Here is a 21600-nt window from a genome sequence, read left to right as displayed (position 1 = left end):
CCTGTCAAGCCCTGTAAGAATTTTGTATGTTTCAATAAGATCACCTCTCATTCTTCTAAACTCTAGAGAATATAGGCCTAGTCTACTCAATCTCTCCTCATAGGACAATCCTCCCATCCTAGGAATCAGTCTGGTGAACCTTCGTTGCACTCCCTCTATGGCAAGTATATCCTTCCTTAGGTAAGGAGACCAAAACTGTGCACAATACTCCAGGTGTGGTCTCACCAGGGCCCTATATAATTGCAGTAAGACGTCTTTACTCTTATACTCAAATCCTCTTGAATAAAGGCCAATCCCAAGAATAAATGTTTAACTACGGAACATATATTGGGTCAGGTGTCACCTCATTGCTGATGATGTCTTTGGTTAGTGCTTGGTTGCGGATGATGATATAATAAGGGATTGGTGATGAGGTTTGGGTGATCCAGTTTTCCGTGGCACTAGTGGGCTGGGGACTGGGTGAGCAATGCGTTTGCTCCTACACTGCTCACACTCCAGGACACTTTGAAGCAATTGCGGCAAGGAGGTTTCCATGGTTATAGCCGGCGGTGATGGACGCTGTGCACTAATGTTGATGTCATTGTTAAACTGCTCCAACTCTGTCGTTTCTTACCTCTGTCCTGACGATAACTTCAAACGCGTGTTTACTTTTCCATCAGAGTGCTCAGTCGGATATCTCCGAAGAGCTGGACAACCAGAGTGCAACATCACATCACAGCTTGGAAGGACCCAAGCCTGAGGATACATGCAGCATCGTGTCGGTGAAAAGCATGGAGCAGATTGGGAGTTCAAGCCAGTTGCAACCTGAGGCCCAGATCCACCTGAAGACCCAGATCCTTTTCCAAGGGGGCCACAAAGTCACAGAGGACATGCAGAGCACCGTAGGCAATCATTACTTTATGTCACAAATGATCAAGAGGGTGTCTATGGCTCTGAAACGCAATCGCAATCAGGTGTGCCCCCAAAATGACATAAATTACTTTGTGCAGACTGAGACCATAAACCTAAGCCCCAATATGATGGAGGAGATTTCAAACCCTGCTGGAGAGCAACACGATTCAAGTTGCATTTGTTGGAAGCGGCACGGAAGTAAGTGCGACAACATTTCGGAAGTTTTCCTGAGTTGAAAATAAAGAGAGATTCAATATTTAAAACACTCATTAGAAAACGGTCAGAAAAATAGTAGCTTAGTGAGTCTATTGGCTCTTGAACTGCCCAGTTAGGACTGAGTGTTACGGGAAGGTCCCACGCTTTGATCACAAGCTGGGTTAGCTGATCTCACTATATGGACACGAGTGGGGATTTTCACTCCCGGGTGGATAATAAAGAAAGACTTGCATTTATATAGCGCCTTTCATGACCACCGGACTTCCCAAAGCGCTTTACAGCCAATTAAGTACTTTTATTTTAAATGTATTCACAGTTGTAATGTTGGAAACGCGGCAGCCAATTTACGTGCAGCAAGCCCCCACAAACAGCAATGTGATAATGACCAGATCACCTGTTTTAGTGATGTTAATTGAGGGATAAATATTGGCACCAGGACACCTTCCCTGCTCTTCTTTGAAATAGTCATGGGATCATTTGCATCCACCTGAGCGAGAATAGAATAGTACATGAGGCTATTCAGCCCATCAAGTCTGCACTGAGGGTAGGTTCTGCAAATTTAACGTCTCATCTGAAAGACGGCACCTCTGACAGTGCAGCACTCCCTCTGGCACTGCACTGGGAGTGTCAGCCTGGATTTTTGTGTTCAAGTGCCTGGAGTGAGGACTTGAACCCGCAATCTTCTCATTTCAAAGGCGAGGGTGCTACCCGCGGAGCCACAACTGACGACGTAGCTACCTGTGAGAGGCGCCATATGGGGTTTCCTGTAACGGTCAGGCCTCATTAATATTTTGCCACCCAGCTGCCCACCTCCGAAAACAGATAAATTAGTGAGCAATTAAGGACATAAGAAATAGGAGCAGGAGTAGGCCATGCGGCCCCTCGAGCCTGCTCTGCCATTCAATAAGATCATGGCTTATCTTCTACATCAACTCCACCTTCCCGCCCGACCCCCATATCCCTTGATTCCCTTGTGCCCAAAAATCTATCGATCTCAGCCTTGAATATACTCAACGACTGAGCATCCACAGCCCTCTGGGGCAGAGAATTCCAAACGTTCAGAATCAACGTTCCCTGTAATTCTGTTGAAAAGCCAGGAAACATTGTTCACAAACCTTTGAGTGAAGAAATTTCTCCTCATCTCAGGCCTAAATGAAAATTGGGGGAGGTGTTTAAAGGGTGGCCAAGACGATATCGCCCATTTTACACTAACACCAACAGTCAAAATCTCCCCCTCCCCGATGTTTACAGTGGGATGTGATAGTGTATCGGCTAGGCTTTTGGCCAGAGTTTGTGGGTTCAAATCCCAGCATGGCAAGTTGTGAAAACTGAATTCAGTTATACAGTTGGTAACCAGGAAAGAAAATGACCATTATATGCCACCCCTGCCTCTGTCCAGTCCCTGAAGACTCTGAATATCCTCTTAAGCCAAGAGAACTAGGGATGGGCAATAACTGTGACTATTCCCACATCCTAAGAACAAACAGCAGTTAATTTGGTGGCCATTCGTTCCTATAAACAAAGGGGTGTATTATCTGGAGGGGTTCCCCAATCCTTTCCCATAACTTCAGCGGGTATCCTGGTGAAACGGCCGATCTTCTGCCAAAATTACGGTGGGAGATCGGAGAACCCCCTTGGAAATTCCAGGTGCAGGAGTCAGTGATGGATTTATAGTTTGAGTTTTACAGATTCATGGCAATTGTTTAATCGTGCTGCTCAAATAAGTGAGTTTACCACATTCTGTCATTGTCCAGTAAACTAATCACTGAGGGAAGAAAATCGGAAGTGGGTGTTGGATCTCTGGCAACTGGGCTCTAAAACAGTCCAATTGATGGGTTGAAAGTCTCCTCTCTTCCCAGGCTCTAAGGTTCTGGCATGGAATGATTCTGGGATGACTCCAACCTGTTCCAAATGGCCATGGTCCACAAGCACAGACTCTGGCTCTAATTCTCATCCAGAATAGGCAAACAAATAAAAAAGATAGACTTGCATTTATATAGCGCCTTTCATAGAGTCATAGGGCTAGATTTTCAGTATAGGCAGTTTTGGGGCGCTAACCTTAGCGCCCGCCCGAAGTTAGCGCCCGCCCCAAAGTAGCGCCCCGTTGCCGGGAATTCAGTGGCTTCGCCCTAAGAGGTTGGTGGAGCGCTAAAAGAGGCGTTCCACTACTCTCTTTAGGCGCTAAGCCAGCGGTTCAGAGGGATAGCGCCCAGGCGGGGCGCAGCGCGGGTGCGGTCATTTTTGGACTGACAGCAGACCCCGTGGCGCCGACCAGCTCTTAAAGGGGGAAGGGACGAATTGGTCTGCTGCCACGCCCTGCACACTGCAGCCTTGCAAAGAGGCCTCAACACTGCTGCTCAGCCCCAGGGAGTCATGGCAACGCCAGAGAAGGCCCGTCAGCGTGCCCTGCGCTTCTCAGAGGGTGATCTGGGCATAATGGTCACAGCTCTGGAGGTGAGGCGCAAGATCTTGTTCCCAGAGAGTGGGAGGAATCCAACCCACCATGACTACACCAAAGCCTGGAAGCAGATCGCCCAGAGGGTGACGTTCACCGGCGATGCCCCCAGGACCCACAAACAATGTCGTAAAAAATACAACGACCTGACCAGGATTGTCAAGGTGAGTAGCCTTTCCAGTCTCCTCCTCATTCTTGCATGTACACCTGACATGATGGGCAAAGGGAGCTGAAAGTCCTATTGGCCAGCCCTCAGCCAGCAGCATTGGGACAGTCATGAGCATCAAATGGCCATTCGGCACTCTACACTTTGGCCAAGCTATTCCACCATGGGAGGCTGTGCACACTACATCAGGGCTTCACTCTGTCCAAGCTATTCCACCATGGGAGGCAGTGCACACTACATCAGGGCTTCACTCTGGCCAAGCTATTCCACCATGGGAGGCAGTGCACACTACATCAGGGCTACACTGCGCACTTACAGCCCGTCCTTTCTCTTGCAGGCTAAAGTAGCCTTTAATCGCCAGGCCCGTGCCAGGGGTGGCCGCGCCAAGCTGCAGAAGCTCACTCGGCTGGAGGAGCGCGTGTGTGTGCTCATGGGAGCCCGTGTGATTGTCCCCACAGCGTGCGGAGTATCCGACCCTCCACTGCCCGGCAATGGTAAGGACCTCGCCTTTTGGCCCTCTCGCGTCGCACTGGCCCATCCGAGCTACCTCCTTTGCCACTGTCCCACCAATGCGCTGAATGCCACCAGTCCTAACTCCCTCGCTGACGCCGTCTCCTCACTCTGAAGCTACTCTTGTGCATTCCTGCTTTCAGCTGGTGACGACCAGGACCCTGAAGCTGCCAGTGACAGCACCTCCGAGCAGGAGGAGGAGGAGGAGCAAGCCGGACCATCGGGGGAACAGTCACGTCCCGCAGGAGAGGAGGAAATGCTTGACACCTCCTCACTGGACGAGTGCCTGGAGGAACTGTCGCAGGGCAATGCAGCTTCTGGGACCAGTGGCGTCCAGCCACCCAGGAGCCGTGCGCGTGGCCCACGGCCTTCCCCCCAAAGGGGGGAAGGATCAGAGGGGAGTGCTGCTGATCGGCACACTCGCCGCCACCAACGTGGCAAGGGTCCCTTAGTTCGGCCCCCTCCTCCCCAGCGGGAGAGTCGCGACTCCAGTCCGGACACCTTCACCTCGGAGGAGGTGCGGAAGCTGGATAAGATGGCCGAGGATTCGGACCGGCGCCACACGGAGCTCATGAGCGTGGTGGGGCGCATGCCTGAGGCCATCGAGTCGCTGGCGACCAGTGTGCGCGAGTTCGGGGCAGCAACTGCCGCGAGTGGCCGCATGCTGACTGATGCCGTCAAGACCCTGGCGGATGTGATGCGCGCGCACACCAGGACAACAGGGGCACTCACTGCTGCCACACGCGCTGTCTCAGGCAGGCATCGCCAGGGCAGCCGCCGCGCTGGACCATCCCAGCAAGCCGCCCCTCGGCTGATTGTTGCGGATCCTGCAGTGCGGGCCCGGCCGAGTGCCACCGCGCCACAGCACCAGCCAGCGCATCCCAGACGCCAGCTGGCCCACATTGCGCCATCCGTCACCGCCACTCCCCCACTGGGGCGTCAAGGGCAAGCGGCTGCAGCTGATGGTGGCCAGGCTCAGGTGCGCCACTCAGCAGACGGCCCCTCGAGGCCCAAACGCCGTGTAGGCCACCCCCCAGCGGCATCTGGTGGAAGGGCATCTGAGCCTCAGGCACCTTCCCCCAGCCTCGCAGCAGCCACTGGGCAGAGCTTGCGAAGGAGCAGCAGGCCGGGCAGGGGAGGCAAAAGGCTGGGCAAGGTCTCGCCCTCGCGGGCCACTCAGTAGAGGGTGTGGCCAGCTTTCCTTTTATATGGCGGTGACCATCTTTATTTTGCCCATGGTTGTGTTGTTGGAGGGCTTATTTTTTGCGTTAGGCCGACGTTGAGGCCCGGTTTGAAGAAAGTTGGAGTGACTCCTCCCCAGTTTGTGGGAGTGAGTCGTTTGTTGGGCTTTTTGTGGGGCCCGTTTATTGTTTTTGGGGATTCATGTGGGAAGGGCTTTTCATTTTTGTGTAATAAAAAATTATCTTTATTCATGCAGTCTCCATGGTTGTTCTTCTTAGTGTTTGTTGGCTTCGCCGGCTGAGGGGTTGCGGAGCGGCTGCATTCATCTTCCCTCATGGCCTCTGGCCATTCCCTGACAGGGGGCTTAGAAGTACCGTGTAATAAGGTGGCGTCGTGCGGCCCTTGGCCCTGGTCGCTCCCTCCTGGGAACGTACTCCTGCTCCTCCTCCTCCTCCTCCTCATGCTCCTCCTGCTCCTCCTCCTGAGGTGCTGGTCCAACGTCAGGTGGCAGTGCCTGAGTCCTGCGGATAGCCAGGTTGTGTAGCATGCAGCAAACCACCACAAATTGGGAGACCCGGTCCGGCGAATACTGGAGAGCTCCTCCGGAGCGATCAAGGCAGCGGAACCGCTGCTTGAGGACCCCAATAGTTAGCTCGATGATGTTGCGGGTGGTTTGATGGCTCTCGTTGTAGGCCTCTTCAGCAGCGGTCCTGGGCGCGCGGAGCGGGGTCATGAGCCAGGTGCACAAAGGGTAGCCTTTGTCCCCGAGTAGCCATCCTCTTGGGGGAGGCTGTGCCTGGAACATGTCATGCACAGTACTCTGCCGCAGGATAAAGGCATCGTGGCTGCTGCCTGGGAAGCTGGCATTGACTGCCATGATGCGCTGCTTGTGGTCACAGACCAGCTGCACATTCAGAGAATGGTAGCCCTTCCTGTTGCGATACTGCTCGCCATGCTCCAGAGGGGCCCGCAAAGCCACATGCGTACAGTCAATGGCGCCCTGCACCAAGGGGAATTCCCCGAGTCTGGAAAATCCCAATGCGCGCTGATGCTGGCTCTCCAGGGCCATGGGGAAGGAGATGAATTGGCTTCTCCTTCTGGACAGTGCTTCGGTCACCTGGCGGATGCAGCGATGCGCGCCGTACTGGGAGATGTTTGCTATGTCCCCAGCAGCGTATTGGAAGGAGCCGGTGGCATAGAAGTTCAATGCCACCGTCACCTTCACTTCCACCGACAGAGACGTCCTGGACCTGAGCTTTGGCCGCAGATCTCGGCGAAGCAGGTGGCAGATCTCTGCAATCACCTCCTTTCGGAATCGGAGCCTTTTAACACATCGCGCGGCACTCATGTTTAGGTAGGAGCGCTGCTGGCGGTATAGCCTGACTGGGTAAGGCCTACGTGGCCGACGCCTGTAGCCCCCTCTGCCTCTAGCCAGGGCTGCCCCTCTCACAATGCGTCTGCGAGCCCTACGGACATGGAGCTGCAGCTCCGCGTTGGCACCCCATGCAACCCCCATCAAATCCTGGCAAACACTCAAATTTCCAAAAGGCCACTTGCAGCGCTCTGGCCTGAGTCCAAAAATACCTGAGCTCTTGCTGCTTGAAACCAGTTAGCTATCCTCCTTGTTGTGTCTCCAGAAATGCGTTGCACAAGAGTGTTTTCTGAAAAAAGGCTGGCCTTTATACTGGAGAGCACGTCCCCTTTAATTTGCACCCCCCGGGGCCCGCGCTGGTTGTGTTGCGTTCCTTTTTCCAAACGCTCCGGCCGCCAGCCGCACAATGGGGCGGTCCGACTGAAGTTTGGAATCGGGGCGCACAAAGGGCGTTGCACGAGGATGTGACGTCATTTTCTGCGCGCGCATCCGGGCGGGCGCTAAACTTTGCGCCAGCGCTAACGGGCAACTTAATTTGGGGCGGGGCACAAACTGCGCTGCGCACGGACGCTACACGCATAGCGCCCGAAAATCACTTCTCTTAAGGCGCTAACTGCTGGCGCTATCAACTGAAAATCTAGCCCATAGAGTCATAGAGTTATACAGCACAGAAAGAGGCCCTTCGGCCCATCGTGTCTGCGCCGACCATCAATCCCTGTCCAGTCTAATCCCATTTTCCAGCATTTGGTCCATAGCCTTGTATGCAATGGCATTTCAAGTGCTCATCCAAATGCTTCTTGAATGTTATGAGGGTTCCTGCCTCTACCACCCTTTCAGGCAGTGAGTTCCAGATTCCAACCACCCTCTGGGTGAAAAAGTTCCTCCTCAAATCCCCTCTAAACCTTCTGCCCCTTACCTTGAATCTATGCCCCCTTGTTATTGACCCCCCTACTAAGGGGAAAAGTTCCTCTTTATCTACCCTATCTATGCCCCTCATCATTTTGTACACCTCAATCAGGTCCCCCCTCAGCCTTCTTTGCTCCAAGGAAAACAACCCCAGCCTGTTTAGTCTTTCTTCATAGCTGAGGCGCTCCATCCCAGGTAACATCCTGGTGAATCTTCTCTGCACCCTCTCCAAAGCAATCACATCCTTCCTATAGTGAGGCGACCAGAACTGCACACAGTACTCCAGCTGTGGCCTCACCAGCGTTTTGTACAGCTCCATCATAACCTCCCTGCTCTTATATTCTATGCCTCGGCTAATGAAGGCAAGTATCCCATATGCCTTTTTAACCACCTTATCTACCTGTTCCGCTGCCTTCAGGGATCTATGTACATGTACACCAAGGTCCCTCTGACCCTCTGTACTTCCTAGGGTCCTACCACTCATTGTGTATTCCCTTGCCTTATTTGTCCGTCCAAAATGCATCACCTCGCACTTTTCAGGGTTAAATTCCATTTGCCACTTTTCCGCCCATCTGACCAACCCGTTTATATCGTCCTGTAGCCTGAGGCTTTCCTCCTCGCAATTTACCACCCCACCAATTTTCGTGTCATCTGCGAACTTACTGATCATACCTTTTACATTCTCATCCAAATCATTTATGTAGATCACAAACAGCAAGGGTCCCAGCACCGATCCCTGAGGTACCCCACTGGACACAGGCTTCCTGCCACTCAGCCAGTTTAGGATCCAACGCGCCAAGGCACCCTGGATCCCATGGGCTCTTACCTTCTTGACCAGTCTCCTATGCGGGACTTTGTCAAAAGCTTTACTGAAATCCATGTAAACCACATCCACAGCATTTCCCTCATCCACACACCTAGTCACCCCCTCGAAAAATTCAATCAGATTGGTCAGACATGATTTACCCTTGACAAAGCCATGCTGACTATCCCCGATTAATCCTTGCCTCTCCAAGTGGAGACTAATTTTGTCCCTCAGAATTTTTTCCAATAATTTCCCTACCACAGATGTTAGGCTCACTGGCCTGTAATTCCCTGGTTTATCCCTGCTACCCTTCTTGAATAATGGTACTACGTTAGCTGTTCTCCAGTCCTCTGGTACATCCCCTGTGGCCAGAGAGGTTCTGAAAATTTGTGTCAGAGCCCCTGCAATCTCCTCCTTTGCCTCACACAACAGCCTGGGATACATCTTGTCCGGGCCTGGGGATTTATCCACTTTTTGGCCTGCTAAAACCGCTAGTACCTCCTCCCTCTCGATGCTAATATGTTCAAGTATGTCACAGTCCCCTTGCCCGATTTCTATGTCTACATCGTCTTTCTCCATAGTGAACACAGATGCAAAAAATTCATTTAAAACCCCGCCTACATCATCTGGCTCTACACACAGATTGCCACTTTGGTCCCTAATGGGCCCTACCCTTTCCCTGGTTATCCTCTTGCCCTTAATATACTTATAAAACATCTTAGGATTTTCCTTTATTTTGCACGCCAGTGTTATTTCATGGCCCCTCCTTGCCCTCCTAATTTCTTTTTTAAGTATGCCCCTGCACTTTTTATACTCCTCTCGGGCTTCCTCCGTCTTTAGTCTTTTGTAACTGCCAAAAGCCCCCCTTTTTTTCCTAATGCACTTTTGTATATCCCTTGTCATCCAAGGTTCCCTTTGCTTGTTGGTCCCACCCTTGACCTTTACAGGAACATGTTGGCGTTGTACTCTCTCTATTTCCCTTCTGAAAGTCTCCCACTGCTTTGATGTGGATTTTCCTATAGGTAGCTGCTCCCAGTCCACTTTGGCCAGATCCTGCCTTATCATATTAAAATCGGCCTTTCCCCAATTTAGAACCCTTATTTCCGGGCCGTCTTTGTCTTTTTCCATGACCACCTTAAATCTCACCGAATTATGGTCACTGTCGCCAAAATGCTCTCCTACTGACACTTCCACCACTTGCCCGGCTACATTCCCTAGAATTAGGTCCAGTACCGCCCCCTCTCTTGTAGGACTTTCTACATGTTGGCTCAAAAAGCTCTCCTGGATGCACTGGACGTTTTACAGCCAATTAAGTTATTTTGAAGTGTAGTCACAGTTGTAATGTAGCAGCCAATTTGCACACAGCAAACAGCAATGTGATAATGACCAGATAATCTTTTTTTTTAGTGATGTTGATTGAGGGATAAATATTGGCCCCAGGACACCGGGGAGAACTCCCCTGCTCTTCTTCAAAATAGTCCCATAGGATCTTTTACGTCCACCTGAGAAGACAGATAGAGTCTCAGTTTGACGTTTCATCCAAAAGATGTCACATCCGACAGTGCAGCACTCCCTCAGTACTGCCCTTCCGACAGTGCAGCACTCCCTCAGCACTGCACTGGAGTGTCAGCCTAGACTCTTGCACTCCAGTCTCTGGAGTGGGACCTAAACCCACAACCTTCTGACTCAGAGGCCAGAGTGCTGCCCACTGAGCCACGACAGACTGTAGTTAACATAGCAAATAGAAGCAGTCGGGGATGCTTTTCTGGAGTATGGGTTGTTGCGAGCGGAGCAGGGAGAGCTTTGCCCAACAACTAACCTGTGCTAAATTTTAATAAGGCTTTGTAGACCAAGGTGAAGTAGATTCTCAAGTCCTTTAAGCAACTAAAATCTTTTTGCTTGCACCACAGATAGGATATTCTGCGTGGGCCGATTACAGGATGGTGACTCGAAACCCTGCTTCAAGAACCATCCCAGGTTCCAGAGAAACCAAGTTACCGAGATGTTTCATAGCACGTTCGTCAATCCAGAGAAGGTCATTGAGGACAACAGCAGACGGAATCTGTGTGTCATGTCCTCTAAGGCTCCCACAGTCCAGCGCCTTGGTTGTACCCATTCCACAAAGCCTAATATGAGACGAAAGGATCACAACAACATCGGCAGGTAAATGCGCTGCTGAACCTAGGCATTTTTTGGGAGGTTTTCGTGAATGAACGGAGTCTGCTGGATTTGCTCTCCTCCCCCTCAATGGCTCAGTGAGTTGATTCAGTTATTTTTTTTTGCTTCAGACCTCCTGTATCTGTATTTAAATATTTTGTGTCCCCCTCCACCACCCGCAATGTCTCCCATCCTCCTGCCTTTCTCAATGTGCCAACCTCTCCCATTGTCCCATTCCATTTCACTGTCCCGGCACGCTGTGGAGTTAAAACACCACAGCGTGCCAGGATACCCGACCTTCCGGGTTTCACACTGTCTCCCAATCCCCCCCGCACCATGTGGGTGGGAACCTGGCAAAATCCAGCCCTAAGAGTCAACCATATAGTGTGGGATTGGAGTCACATATAGGCCAGACCAGGTAGGGCCAGTTCTCCTCCCTGAGGGACATTTTAGTGAACCAGTCGGGTATTTACGACAATCCAGCATCGTTCACAATCATTTTTCTGGTGCCAGCCCCCAACTTCAGTCCCCACTTTTGCAACTCAGGGTGGGATTTAAGCTCACGACCTCTGGGACGCTGGTCTAGTACCAGAACCTCTCAATGACAGTGTGCTGGGCGCCACGTTGTGGTGATCCCTGCTCAGACATTGGGTGAGGTCAAGAATGCACTCGGCTGTGGCGTCCCTATGGTCCAATGGGCTTGCTGATATTGTCTAGCCTCACACACGAACACTGGGCAGCCAGTGGGACTGCCAGTGCCAATGGAATTGTAACCCAGCATGAGTTAGTGGCTTCAGGACAAGATGTGAGGACATTGTGTGTGTGTGTGCGAGGGGGCGGGAGGAATTGCTTTCACTTGTGCGGCTCAAACCACTTGGCAAAAAAAAACAGGCCAGGTGCAGAAATGGACTTCGGGTTTGTTATCACCCGTTTCCCGCCCCATTCCCCCTCCGACAAGTGTTAAAATGACACCGCCTGACATGAAATTTGTCATTCATGTGGAAATTACTTATGAAATAATACTGGGCGGCCTGCTGGTGGCACTGTCCAGGGAGAGTATAAATACTTGGGCATGGGCCCAGCTTGCTCAGGACATTCTTTAACAGGAACTAGTGAAGGACACAACTAGATCTCCATGTTGAAAAACAGTTGATTAAAGCTTCGTTTAATGCTTAGACCAAGTGCCTAGTAGTTCTTATGTCACCCCCCTTGTCTTAAAGGCGGCGGAATAGGTCCCCCTGCTCTCTGTAACAACGGAAACATTCTTTTGTTCCCTCCAGGAGATAAACAGACCATTTTGACACTGAGCTGCAGGAGACCGGCTTGAGCAGTTTCCAGACTATCCATCGCCTCTGCAATGCTCGGACGCTTCGACCCTGTAATGCTCCAACCTCCAGCGTGAGCCTGCACAAACTTAAACCCACTGCAACGTTGCTTTTATTTGAAGAGAATGCATTATATAACATATTAATTTAGCGAGTGGAACTTTTTAGACGTCTACCCAGAGGTTCTGGAAATGTATCTGTTTACAAAACTTATTAAATATATTTAAAGGTTAGAGAAAACCACATTGCTGCATCAATTCTTTTGCCCCCCAAGTGTTCAATTTTTCCATTGACTTCTTCAGCTGAGGGAGGGAGGTGGAAACAAACTCAAACCAAATGTATTTCTCCCAGATGTTACACTTTTCCTCCCCCCCCCAGCACATCTGTTTTCTCTTCTCCGCACCTGAAGCCAGTTGCTCATTCTGCGAATGTGTTTCTTTTTAATTCGTTCTCAAGATGTGGGCATCGCTGGCAAGGCCAGCATTTATTGCCCATCCCTAATCGTCCCTTGAGAAGGTGGTGGTGAGCTGCCTTCTGGAACCGCTTGCAGTCCGTGTGGTGAAGGTGCTCCCACAGTGCTGTTAGGGAGGGAGTTCCAGGATTTTGACCCAGCGACGATGAAGGAACGGCCGATATATTTCCAAGTCAGGATGGTGTGTGACTTGGAGGGGAACTTGGAGGTGGTGGTGTTCCCACGCGCCTGCTGCCCTTGTCCTTCTAGGTGGTGGAGGCTGCGGGTTTGGGAGGTGCTGCCGAAGAAGCACTAACAACCCTTTGAGACCTCTTTATTTGTAAGCCCTAGACAGTGAGTGTCAGTACATTATTCTACCTACATTAAGCTACTTCTCCGTGACTACACTTTAAAAATTGTGATAAGGTAAATAAGGTAAATTGTGACAATCCAGCTCGGAATCACTACAAGCTAGAATCTTTATTCAAGGAGAAAATTGAGATTTTTAGGTTCTAGGCACTGTTGTATTGGAGAGGCGGTACAAACTTACTCCCACATCAAGCTAACTGCAAGCTTAATTTCAGTCTGGGAAAATCAAACAATAATTAAAAGCCCCAGTAGTTCCAGACAGTGGGACAGTTTGAAAGGAGGCCGCCCACTGAAGTGAATCTCTGCTTTACCTGTGAAGTATTATCTTTACTATATATCTTTATGTAGCCCTTAATGCAAACAGTTGGAGAGAACATCTGAAAGGCTCATATAATGGAACACAGGAACCCGCAACAGTTAACGAAATCTTTGTAGTTAACCCAGAATCTGATTAGTGAGCATTCAGGACTCGTGACAGTGCAATGAGTAGTAATCAGTTTCCACAGAGTCACCTGTTTGGTTATTCATTTGACTTTTTAGTTCCCCCTGGTTTTCTTCTCTCTCTCTCTCTCTCCTCACAGGGGCGCATTGCTTGAAGCGCTATCTGCCGTCTGGAATCTTGCCCAACTGCACTTTCCCAACATGTCAGCAATAACAACAACAACAATTTGTGTTTATATAGCGCCTTTAACATAGTAAAACCTCCCAAGGCGCTGCATAGGAGTGTTAGAAGACAAGACATTTGACACCGAGCCACATAAGGAGAAGTTAGGGCAGGTGACCAAAAGCTTGGTCAAAGAGGTGGGTTTTAAGGAGCGTCTTAAAGAAGGAGAGAGAGGCGGAGAGGTTTAGGGAGGGAATTCCAGAGCTTAGGGCCTAGGCAACTGAAGGCTACCCTCAAAAAGTACTTTATTGGCTGTAAAGCGCTTTGGGACGTCCTGAGGTTGTGAAAGGTGCTATAGAATTGCAAGTTCTTTCTTTCCTTTTCTGGTTCAGGGCAGGGGGAGACCCAACCAACCCTGTCATCATTCGGGTTAATAGCAGCCTTTGACATCTGGTGTTAGCTTTGCTGCTGATGAAAATTCTTAATAACTAACATTTCCAAATCATGAGGCACAGAGTTGGCAGCGTAGGCAGGACTTTTTCACGGGAGTGTTTGGATATGAGCTAGCCAGACTAAATAAAACTACAGGAAACTCTTTTTTTATCCGGCACCGACGGGACCGGCGTGGTGCCGGTTGATCAAAAAGTCCGGATTACAGAGAGGTATACTTACTAAGGTACAAGAGCCCCGTACATGGCCACAGATCCAGGCGTCCCTGTTGCATGGCAACAGGTGCAGGAACCCCGGTTACACGGCCACTAATATGAAGTGAAACTTACCTGAACCTACTCCTGAATTTTGCCGGTTAAGAGAGATTTCCGGTTATTTAGGTGCTGGTAAAAAGAGTTTCCTGTACTTCAACAGGTCTATTTTCCAAATAGGAATTTCACGATAAGGTTCAAATATAAACATTATTACTTCCATTAATCTAACAATTCAAAATTAAAGCAAATGAAAAGAGAAAATAAGCCTGTCAGACAAAGCAAGACTTGTATTTATATAGCGCCTTTCACAACCTCAGGACATTCCAAGGCACTTTACAGCCAATTAAATACTTTTGAACTGTAATCTCTGCTCTAATGCAGGAAAAGCAACAGCCAATTTGTGCACTGCAAGGCCCCACAAACTGCAATGCGATAAATGATGATGATTGAAGGATAAGTATTGGCCAGGACACCGGGAGAACTCCTCTGCTTTTCTTCAAAATAGTGGCATGGGATCTTTTAGGTCCACCTGAGAGGGCAGATGTCTTATTTAAAGATGGCACCTCCAACAGTGCAGCACTCCCTCAGTACTGCCCCTCCGACAGTGTGGCACTCCCTTAGTGCTGCCCCTCCGACAGTGCAGCACTCCCTCAGTACTGCCCCTCCGACAGTGCAGCACTCCCTCAGTACTGCCCCTCCGACAGTGCAGCACTCCCTCAGTACTGCCCCTCCGACAGTGCAGCACTCCCTCAGTACTGCCCCTCCGACAGTGCAGCACTCCCTCAGTACTGCCCCTCCGACAGTACAGCGCTCCCTCAGTACTGCCCCTCCAACAGTGCAGCACTCCCTCAGTGCTGCCCCTCCGACAGTGCAGCACTCCCTCAGTACTGCCCCTCTGACAGTGCAGCGCTCCCTCAGTACTGACCCTCCAACAGTGCAGCGCTTGCTCAGTACTGAACTTCCGACAGTGCAGCGCTACATCAGTACTGACCCTCCGACAGTGCAGCGCTCCCTCAGTACTGCCCCTCCAACAGTGCAGTGCTTTCTCAGTATTGCCCCTCCGACAGTGCAGCGCTCCCTCAGTACTGCCCCTCCAACAGTGCAGTGCTCCCTCAGTGCTGCCCCTCCGATAGTGCAGTGCTCACTTAATACTGCCCCCCCGACAGTGCAGCGCTCCCTCAGTACTGCCCCTCCAACAGTGCAGTGCTTTCTCTGTATTGCCCTACGACAGTGCAGCGCTCCCTCAGTACTGCCCCTCCGACAGTGCAGCGCTCCCTCAGTGCTGCCCCTCCGATAGTGCAGTGCTCCCTCAGTACTGCTCCTCTGACAGTGCAGCGCTACCTCGGTACTGCCCCTCCGACAGTGCAGCGCTCCCTCAGTACTGCCCCTCCAACAGTGCAGCGCTCCCTCGGTACTGCCCCTCCGACAGTGCAGCGGTCCCTCAGTGCTGCACTGAAGTATCAGTCCGGATTTTGTGCTCAAGTCTCTGGAGTGAGTAGGGCTTAAATCCACGACCTTCTGACTCAGAGGCGAGAGTGCTGCCCACTGAGCTATGGCTGACACTTCGACAAAAGCAAAAGCTCTAAAGCACAAAGTCCAAGTGCTGTTTATGTGTCACTTGTCTGCAAGGGCCGGTTACATGTCACTCGTTTCCAAGCACTGGTTATGTGTTGCTAGCCCATAAATAACTTTGCTACTATTTACTGTATTATTTTGGTGAACATTTCGAAACGCAAGTCCAACTAATAGGTTTTCACTGGTCGAATTGCGGCCCTGACTCGCTGTGAAGAACATCTATCAAGTTGTCTAAGCGCTTTCTTTAAAGAAGGAGCGGTCCGATTAAAACAAGTCATAGAAATATCTGCGGGGGGGGGGGGGGGGGGTGGTGTTTGAAACCCCTGCACAGAATTAAATAGAAAAGCATTATTTTTTACAATACAAGAGTTTTTAGGAAAAGGGAAAGGAGATTAGGGCCACACAAGCCCGTCTCTTTCTCATAGATCAACACCAACCACCGCCCTCAATCTGACAGTCCGACAATGATCTGGAACGCGCTGTCTGAAAGGGCGGTGGAGGCAGATTCAATAACTTTCAAAAGGGAATTGTATATATACTTAGAAAAAAAATTCAGGGCTATGGGGAAGAGCAGAGGAGTGGGACTAATTGAATCGCTCTTTGAAAGAGCTGGCATGGGCATGATGGGTCAAATTGCTCCTTCTGTGCTATATGATTCTAATCCATTCGATGATTCGAATCCATTTTTCTTCCTAGAAACACACCCATTTACCTCCTATTTACACTGATGGCTTCAATGCTATTCCCTGGTTTTGATAAAGTTTATTCATCCTGAAATATTAATCTGTCTTTTTGTCTCTTCAGATGCCTAATAACCTGCTGTTTCCTGTTTCCAGCAATTGCAGGTTTTTTTCCTGATTTTATTTATTCCTTTCTTGGTAGCATTCCACAACACCCTTGCTCTTTGAGTAAAAACATTCCGCATGTCTTCCTTTCTCACTCCTAACTTTCACCTTTGTAACTCGTGTCTCCGGGGATTTGAACCGCGGTGAACAATTTGCCTGGATCAATTTTGTCGACCCCGTTCTCAATTTTGAAAGCCTTCCAAACAAAGGAAGTCAGACTTCCTTTTACCTTTCCTAAGAACTTAAATTCTTGGGGTCATCTTTGCTGCTTGCCTCTGTGCTTTTGGTTTTAAAAATCCAATTTCTGGTATCTAACTTCGAGTTTTGAAATATCCAGATGCTGACAGTCAAAAGACGGACTGTCCATTCCACAGCTGGAGAGTAACCCAAATGGGAACAGCCCTCCCCCGCATTTTAATCTAATATAATTGTGGTCTGCATTTGTCTCAGTCAGTTTGTTTTACTGCCTCATACAATATTTATGTATCGTGTTTCTCTCCCACTCAACCCCATTGACCTTAACCATAGAACCTTCAAACGGTCTTATTCACACTTTATACCATATGCCCAGACTCTTGCCGCATTTACCTTCCGGCACTACTGCTGGTGGCAGTCCTGGTTTTGGTGCAGCATTGTACGGAGAACGCGGGGCACAGGCTCCTCGAGGCTGTGTGATGGCCTCACCCAACTCAGGTCATAACAGGTGTGCTCTTACCATTCTGCCTCTGAGAGCAATAAAACCCTGGAATCTAATTGATGAGCGTTGCAGTTTTATTGTATAATAATGCATTATTTAAAGTATTTATAATCCCCCTGTTCATCTTACTACATGCTGATTAAACAAACCTTATTTTTCAGAATTTCATGACCTGCCAATGCAATCTGTCTCTGCGGTGGTTTGTTAAGGGAGCATGAAGTGTTGAGGTGCAGGTGCATTACATAGAATTACATAGAGTTTGCAGGTCATAAACAGGCCATTCGGCCCAATTGATCTATAAAAAAAGACTTGCATTTCTATAGCGCCTTTCACAACCACCTGACGTTCCAACGCACTTTACAGCCAATGAAGTACTTTTTGAAGTGTGGTCACTGTTGTAATGTAGGAAACACGACAGCCAATTGTGCACAGCAAGCTCCCACAAACAGCAATGTGATAATGACCAGATAATCTGTTTTTTTTTATTGATGTTGGTTGAGGGATAAATATTGGCCAGGACACCAGGGAGAGTTCCACTGCTCTGCTTCAAAATAGTGCCATGGAATCTTTAACGTCCACCTGAGAGGGCAGACAGAGCCTCAGTTTAACGTCTCTTCGACTGTGCACTCACTCCCCCAGCACTGCACTGGAGTGTCAGCCTAGATTTTTGTGCTCAAGTCCCTGGAGTGGGACTATGAACCCACAACCTTCTGACTCAGAGGCGAGAGTGCTGCCCACTGAGCCACTGGCTGTCTATGCTGATGTTTATGCTCCACTCGAGCCTCCGCCCACCTTACTCATCTCACCCTACCACCATACCCCTCTATTCCTTTCTCCCTAATGTACTTATCCAGCTGCCCCTTAAAGGCATCTATTCTATTCTCCTCAACCACTCTCTGTGGTAGTGAGTTCCACATTCTCACCACTCTCTGAGTAAAGAGGTTTCTCCAAATTCCCTATTGGATTTATTAGTGACTATTTATGACTTCTAGTTTTGGATTCCCTCACTTCTCTACTTCTACCCTATTGAAGTCCTTCATAAAACCTACCTCTTTGACCAAGTAATTGGCCACCTGTCCTAATAGCACCTTATGTGGCTTGGTGTCAAATTTTGTCTGATTACGCTCCTGTGAAGCGTCTTGGGATGTTTTACTATACTAAAGGTGCTATATAAATGCAAGTTGTTGTTGTTGTTGTTGAAGGCATGAACTCCCCCAAAGAAACAACGTGCTTTTATTTTTGCAGCCAGCTGGCAATAGCTGATGAAATCAGCACTTGGAATGAAACAAACTCTCTTTTACCTGAGTGTTAAACAGAGTCATTGGCAGGTTGTTGCAATTCCACTCAGGAATAGCTTTGCTGAATCTCAGTTTTGCAGCCTGAATAGCCAATTAATATAATGGGGAGAATTTTATACATATCAACAAACAACTGGTTTGAGATGAATAACAGTGTTATCCCTCACTGAAAAAACGAATGTTGACAATGATGTTCATCGCAATGCATAATGTTATTTTATCAGTGCATTAAATTGCTTAGAATCATACAATCATACAGTCTTACAGAACAGAAGGAGGCCATTCGGCCCATCATGCCTGTACCAGCTCTTTGAAAGAGCTATCCAATTAGTCCTACTCCCCAGCTTTTCCTCAATAACCCTGCAAGTTAGTCCTCTTCCAGTGCATGTCCAATTGCCCTATGGAATCTGATTCCTCCACCCTGTCAGGTAGTGAGTTCCAGATCTTGATAACTCTCTGTGTGAAGAAATGTCTCCTCATTTCCCCTCTAGTTCCTTTGCCAATTATGTTAAATCTATGAGCTCTGGTTGTCAACCCACTTGCCAGAGGAAACAGTTTTTTCCCTACTTGCTGTATCAAAACCCCTCACAATTTTGAATGCTTCTATTGGGTCTCCACTTAACCTTCTCTGCTCTAAAGAGAACAATCCCAGCTTCTCCAATCTCTCTACATAACTGAACTCCCTCATAAGAACATAAGAAATAGGAGCAGGAGTTGGCCATATGGCCCCTCGAGCCTGCTCCGCCATTCAGTAAGTTCATCCCTGGTATCATCCTCGTAAACCTCCTCTGTACCCTCTCCAGGACACCTCCTTTGTACCCTCTCCAGGGCACCTCCTCTGTACCCTCTCCAGGACACCTCCTCTGTACCCTCTCCAGGGCACCTCCTCTGTACCCTCTCCAGGGCACCTCCTCTGAACCCTCTCCAGGGCACCTCCTCTGTACCCTCTCCAGGGCACCTCCTCTGTACCCTCTCCAGGGCACCTCCTCTGTACCCACTCCAGGGCACCTTCTCTGTACCCTCTCCAGGGCACCTCCTCTGCACCCTGTCCAGGGCACCTCCTTTGTACCCTCTCCAGGGCTTCTTGCTCTATATTGGGGATTTCAGTTTTATATTATTTTCACTACAAATGAAAATAAAACGTACTTGTCTGAAACAACGACGGAGGCTGGATTCTTTTCTCCGGTGCAGCTTTTTAAAGGGGACCTTAAACAGCTCGCTGTAACTAAGATATACCTTTCATATATTTACTAAGGGGAAAATGAAAACAATACTTTAAAGCATTGTAATAATCTCCCATGGAAAAGAATAACAACAACTTACATTTATGGTGCTCATGATTAATTGGTCTTTCACCGTTGCTTAACTGCGACATGATTCCAATTTACCGCTTACAACGCCGGTTAATTTGTTCACACGATGAATCTGAAATGAGTTGTTGCTTTCCGCTTGCTTGAGTGTAAGATTTTAATTGGGTTTGGGTGTGATTTTGCGCACACACGCGATTTGGTTTCTGCATTCAAAGCCGAAAGAAAAATCACGAAAGTTGAAATCATGCAGTACGATGTTAATAATAAACATGTTGATATGGAATTGCTCGCTCCGTTACCTTCACAGAGGCGTTAGTAACCCGTTTGTTAAAATAGTGGAGGAGAAGCATCCGGGAAGGCGCCAAACACCTCGAGTCTCTTCGCCGGGAGCAAGCGGAAGCCAAGCGCAGGCAGCGCAAGGAGCGCACGTCAACCCAAGCACCCCACCCACCCGCCCCTTCAACCACCATCTGCCCCACCCGTGACAGAGACTGTAGGTCCCTGTGGTAAACCACTTTTGTCGTTCACTATCGTTACACTATAGTTATCACTGTTATATCGTTACTCTATGGTTATCACTGTTCACACTGTTGTATCACTATACGAGGTCGCCTCTTGTCACGCTGTTATACCTGGGCTGACCACTGCTGACTCCGCCCATGGCTCCACCTACCTGCCCAGGTATAAAGGTGGTCGACTGGCTGGTATTCCTCCTTGTTGGATCCGATCACCCACGAGGGCATTGGACTCATCAGTCACCTGAGAACTCATTTTTAATGTGGAAGCAAGTCATCCTCGGTTCCGAGGGACTGCCTAAGAAGAGAAGAAGAAGAAAATAGTGAACAGAGGAATTTCTACAAACCTCAGTGCATTTTCTTACTAATATCGCACAGTGCAATTTCTAGTCACAAGCCAGCCACATCCATTGCAAACTGTATTTATGCTACTGTAGTTCTGTGGGGGTGCCTCAGAAGGCAATCGTATTCTCGAAGACAAACTCCGCTACGGGACCATCACCAAGCATAACTGCGCTAGTATCTGATTCAACTAGTGAAAAGATTTTACAAGAAAAGAGAAGGCTGAGTGGTGACCTGATAATGGTCTTTAAGATTATGAAGGAATTTGATAGGGTCAACGCAAAGAAGATGTTTCAACTTGTGGGGAAGTCCAAAACTAGGGGTCATAAATATAAGATGGTCACTAATCAATCCAATGAGGAATTCATGAGAAACTTCTTTACCCAGAGAGTGGTTAGAATGTGGAACTCGCTATCACAGGGAGTGGTTGAAGAGAATATCATAGATGCACTTAAGGGGCAGCTAGATAAGTATATGAGGGAGGAAGGAATCGAAGGATTTGCAGATAGGGTGAGATGAAAAGGGGAGGGAGGAGGTTTGTGTGGAGCGTAAACACTGGCACAGACCCGTTGGGCCGAATGGTCTGTTTCTGTGCTGTAAATACCATGTAATAGATCAACTGATCGCAAATAATAAACGATTTTACAAATCAGACAGCAATCTGAAAATCCATCTAATAGAAGTAGATCACCTGGAGCTATACCTTATTTTTGACATTACTGAAAACTGAGGGATAAGGATGGAGCTGAGATATGGAGGTGGACTTGGACCTTTGGTAAAGTTCCATATCAAGCACAAGGTATGTACAACACAGCTGTGTTTTCAGATGAGACATTAAACCGAGGCCCCGTCTGCTCTCTCAGGTGGACGCAAGAGATCCCATGGCCACTATTTCGAAGAAGAGC

At 49.0% G+C, this 21600-nt stretch overlaps 1 protein-coding gene across 1 annotated transcript in view; it reads left to right on the top strand.

The window, feature by feature from the left end:
- Positions 1-12200, top strand: part of LOC147101010 (uncharacterized) — a 68353-nt gene extending 56153 nt beyond the window's left edge. Inside the window, 3 exon segments of the mRNA XM_085966011.1 lie at positions 660-1089; positions 10414-10666; positions 11941-12200. Of these exon segments, the coding sequence (XP_085822137.1) occupies positions 660-1089; positions 10414-10666; positions 11941-11947 (690 nt within the window). The 3' untranslated portion in view covers positions 11948-12200.
- The last annotated feature ends 9400 nt before the right edge of the window (positions 12201-21600 follow it).

The sequence above is a fragment of the Somniosus microcephalus genome, chromosome 24 (assembly GCF_052327205.1).
Source record: "Somniosus microcephalus isolate GS21.2 chromosome 24, FLI_Smic_1.0, whole genome shotgun sequence".
Lineage (NCBI taxonomy): Eukaryota > Metazoa > Chordata > Chondrichthyes > Squaliformes > Somniosidae > Somniosus > Somniosus microcephalus.
Note: the sequence above shows the minus strand (reverse complement) of the source record. Positions and strands in the feature narration are given on the sequence as shown.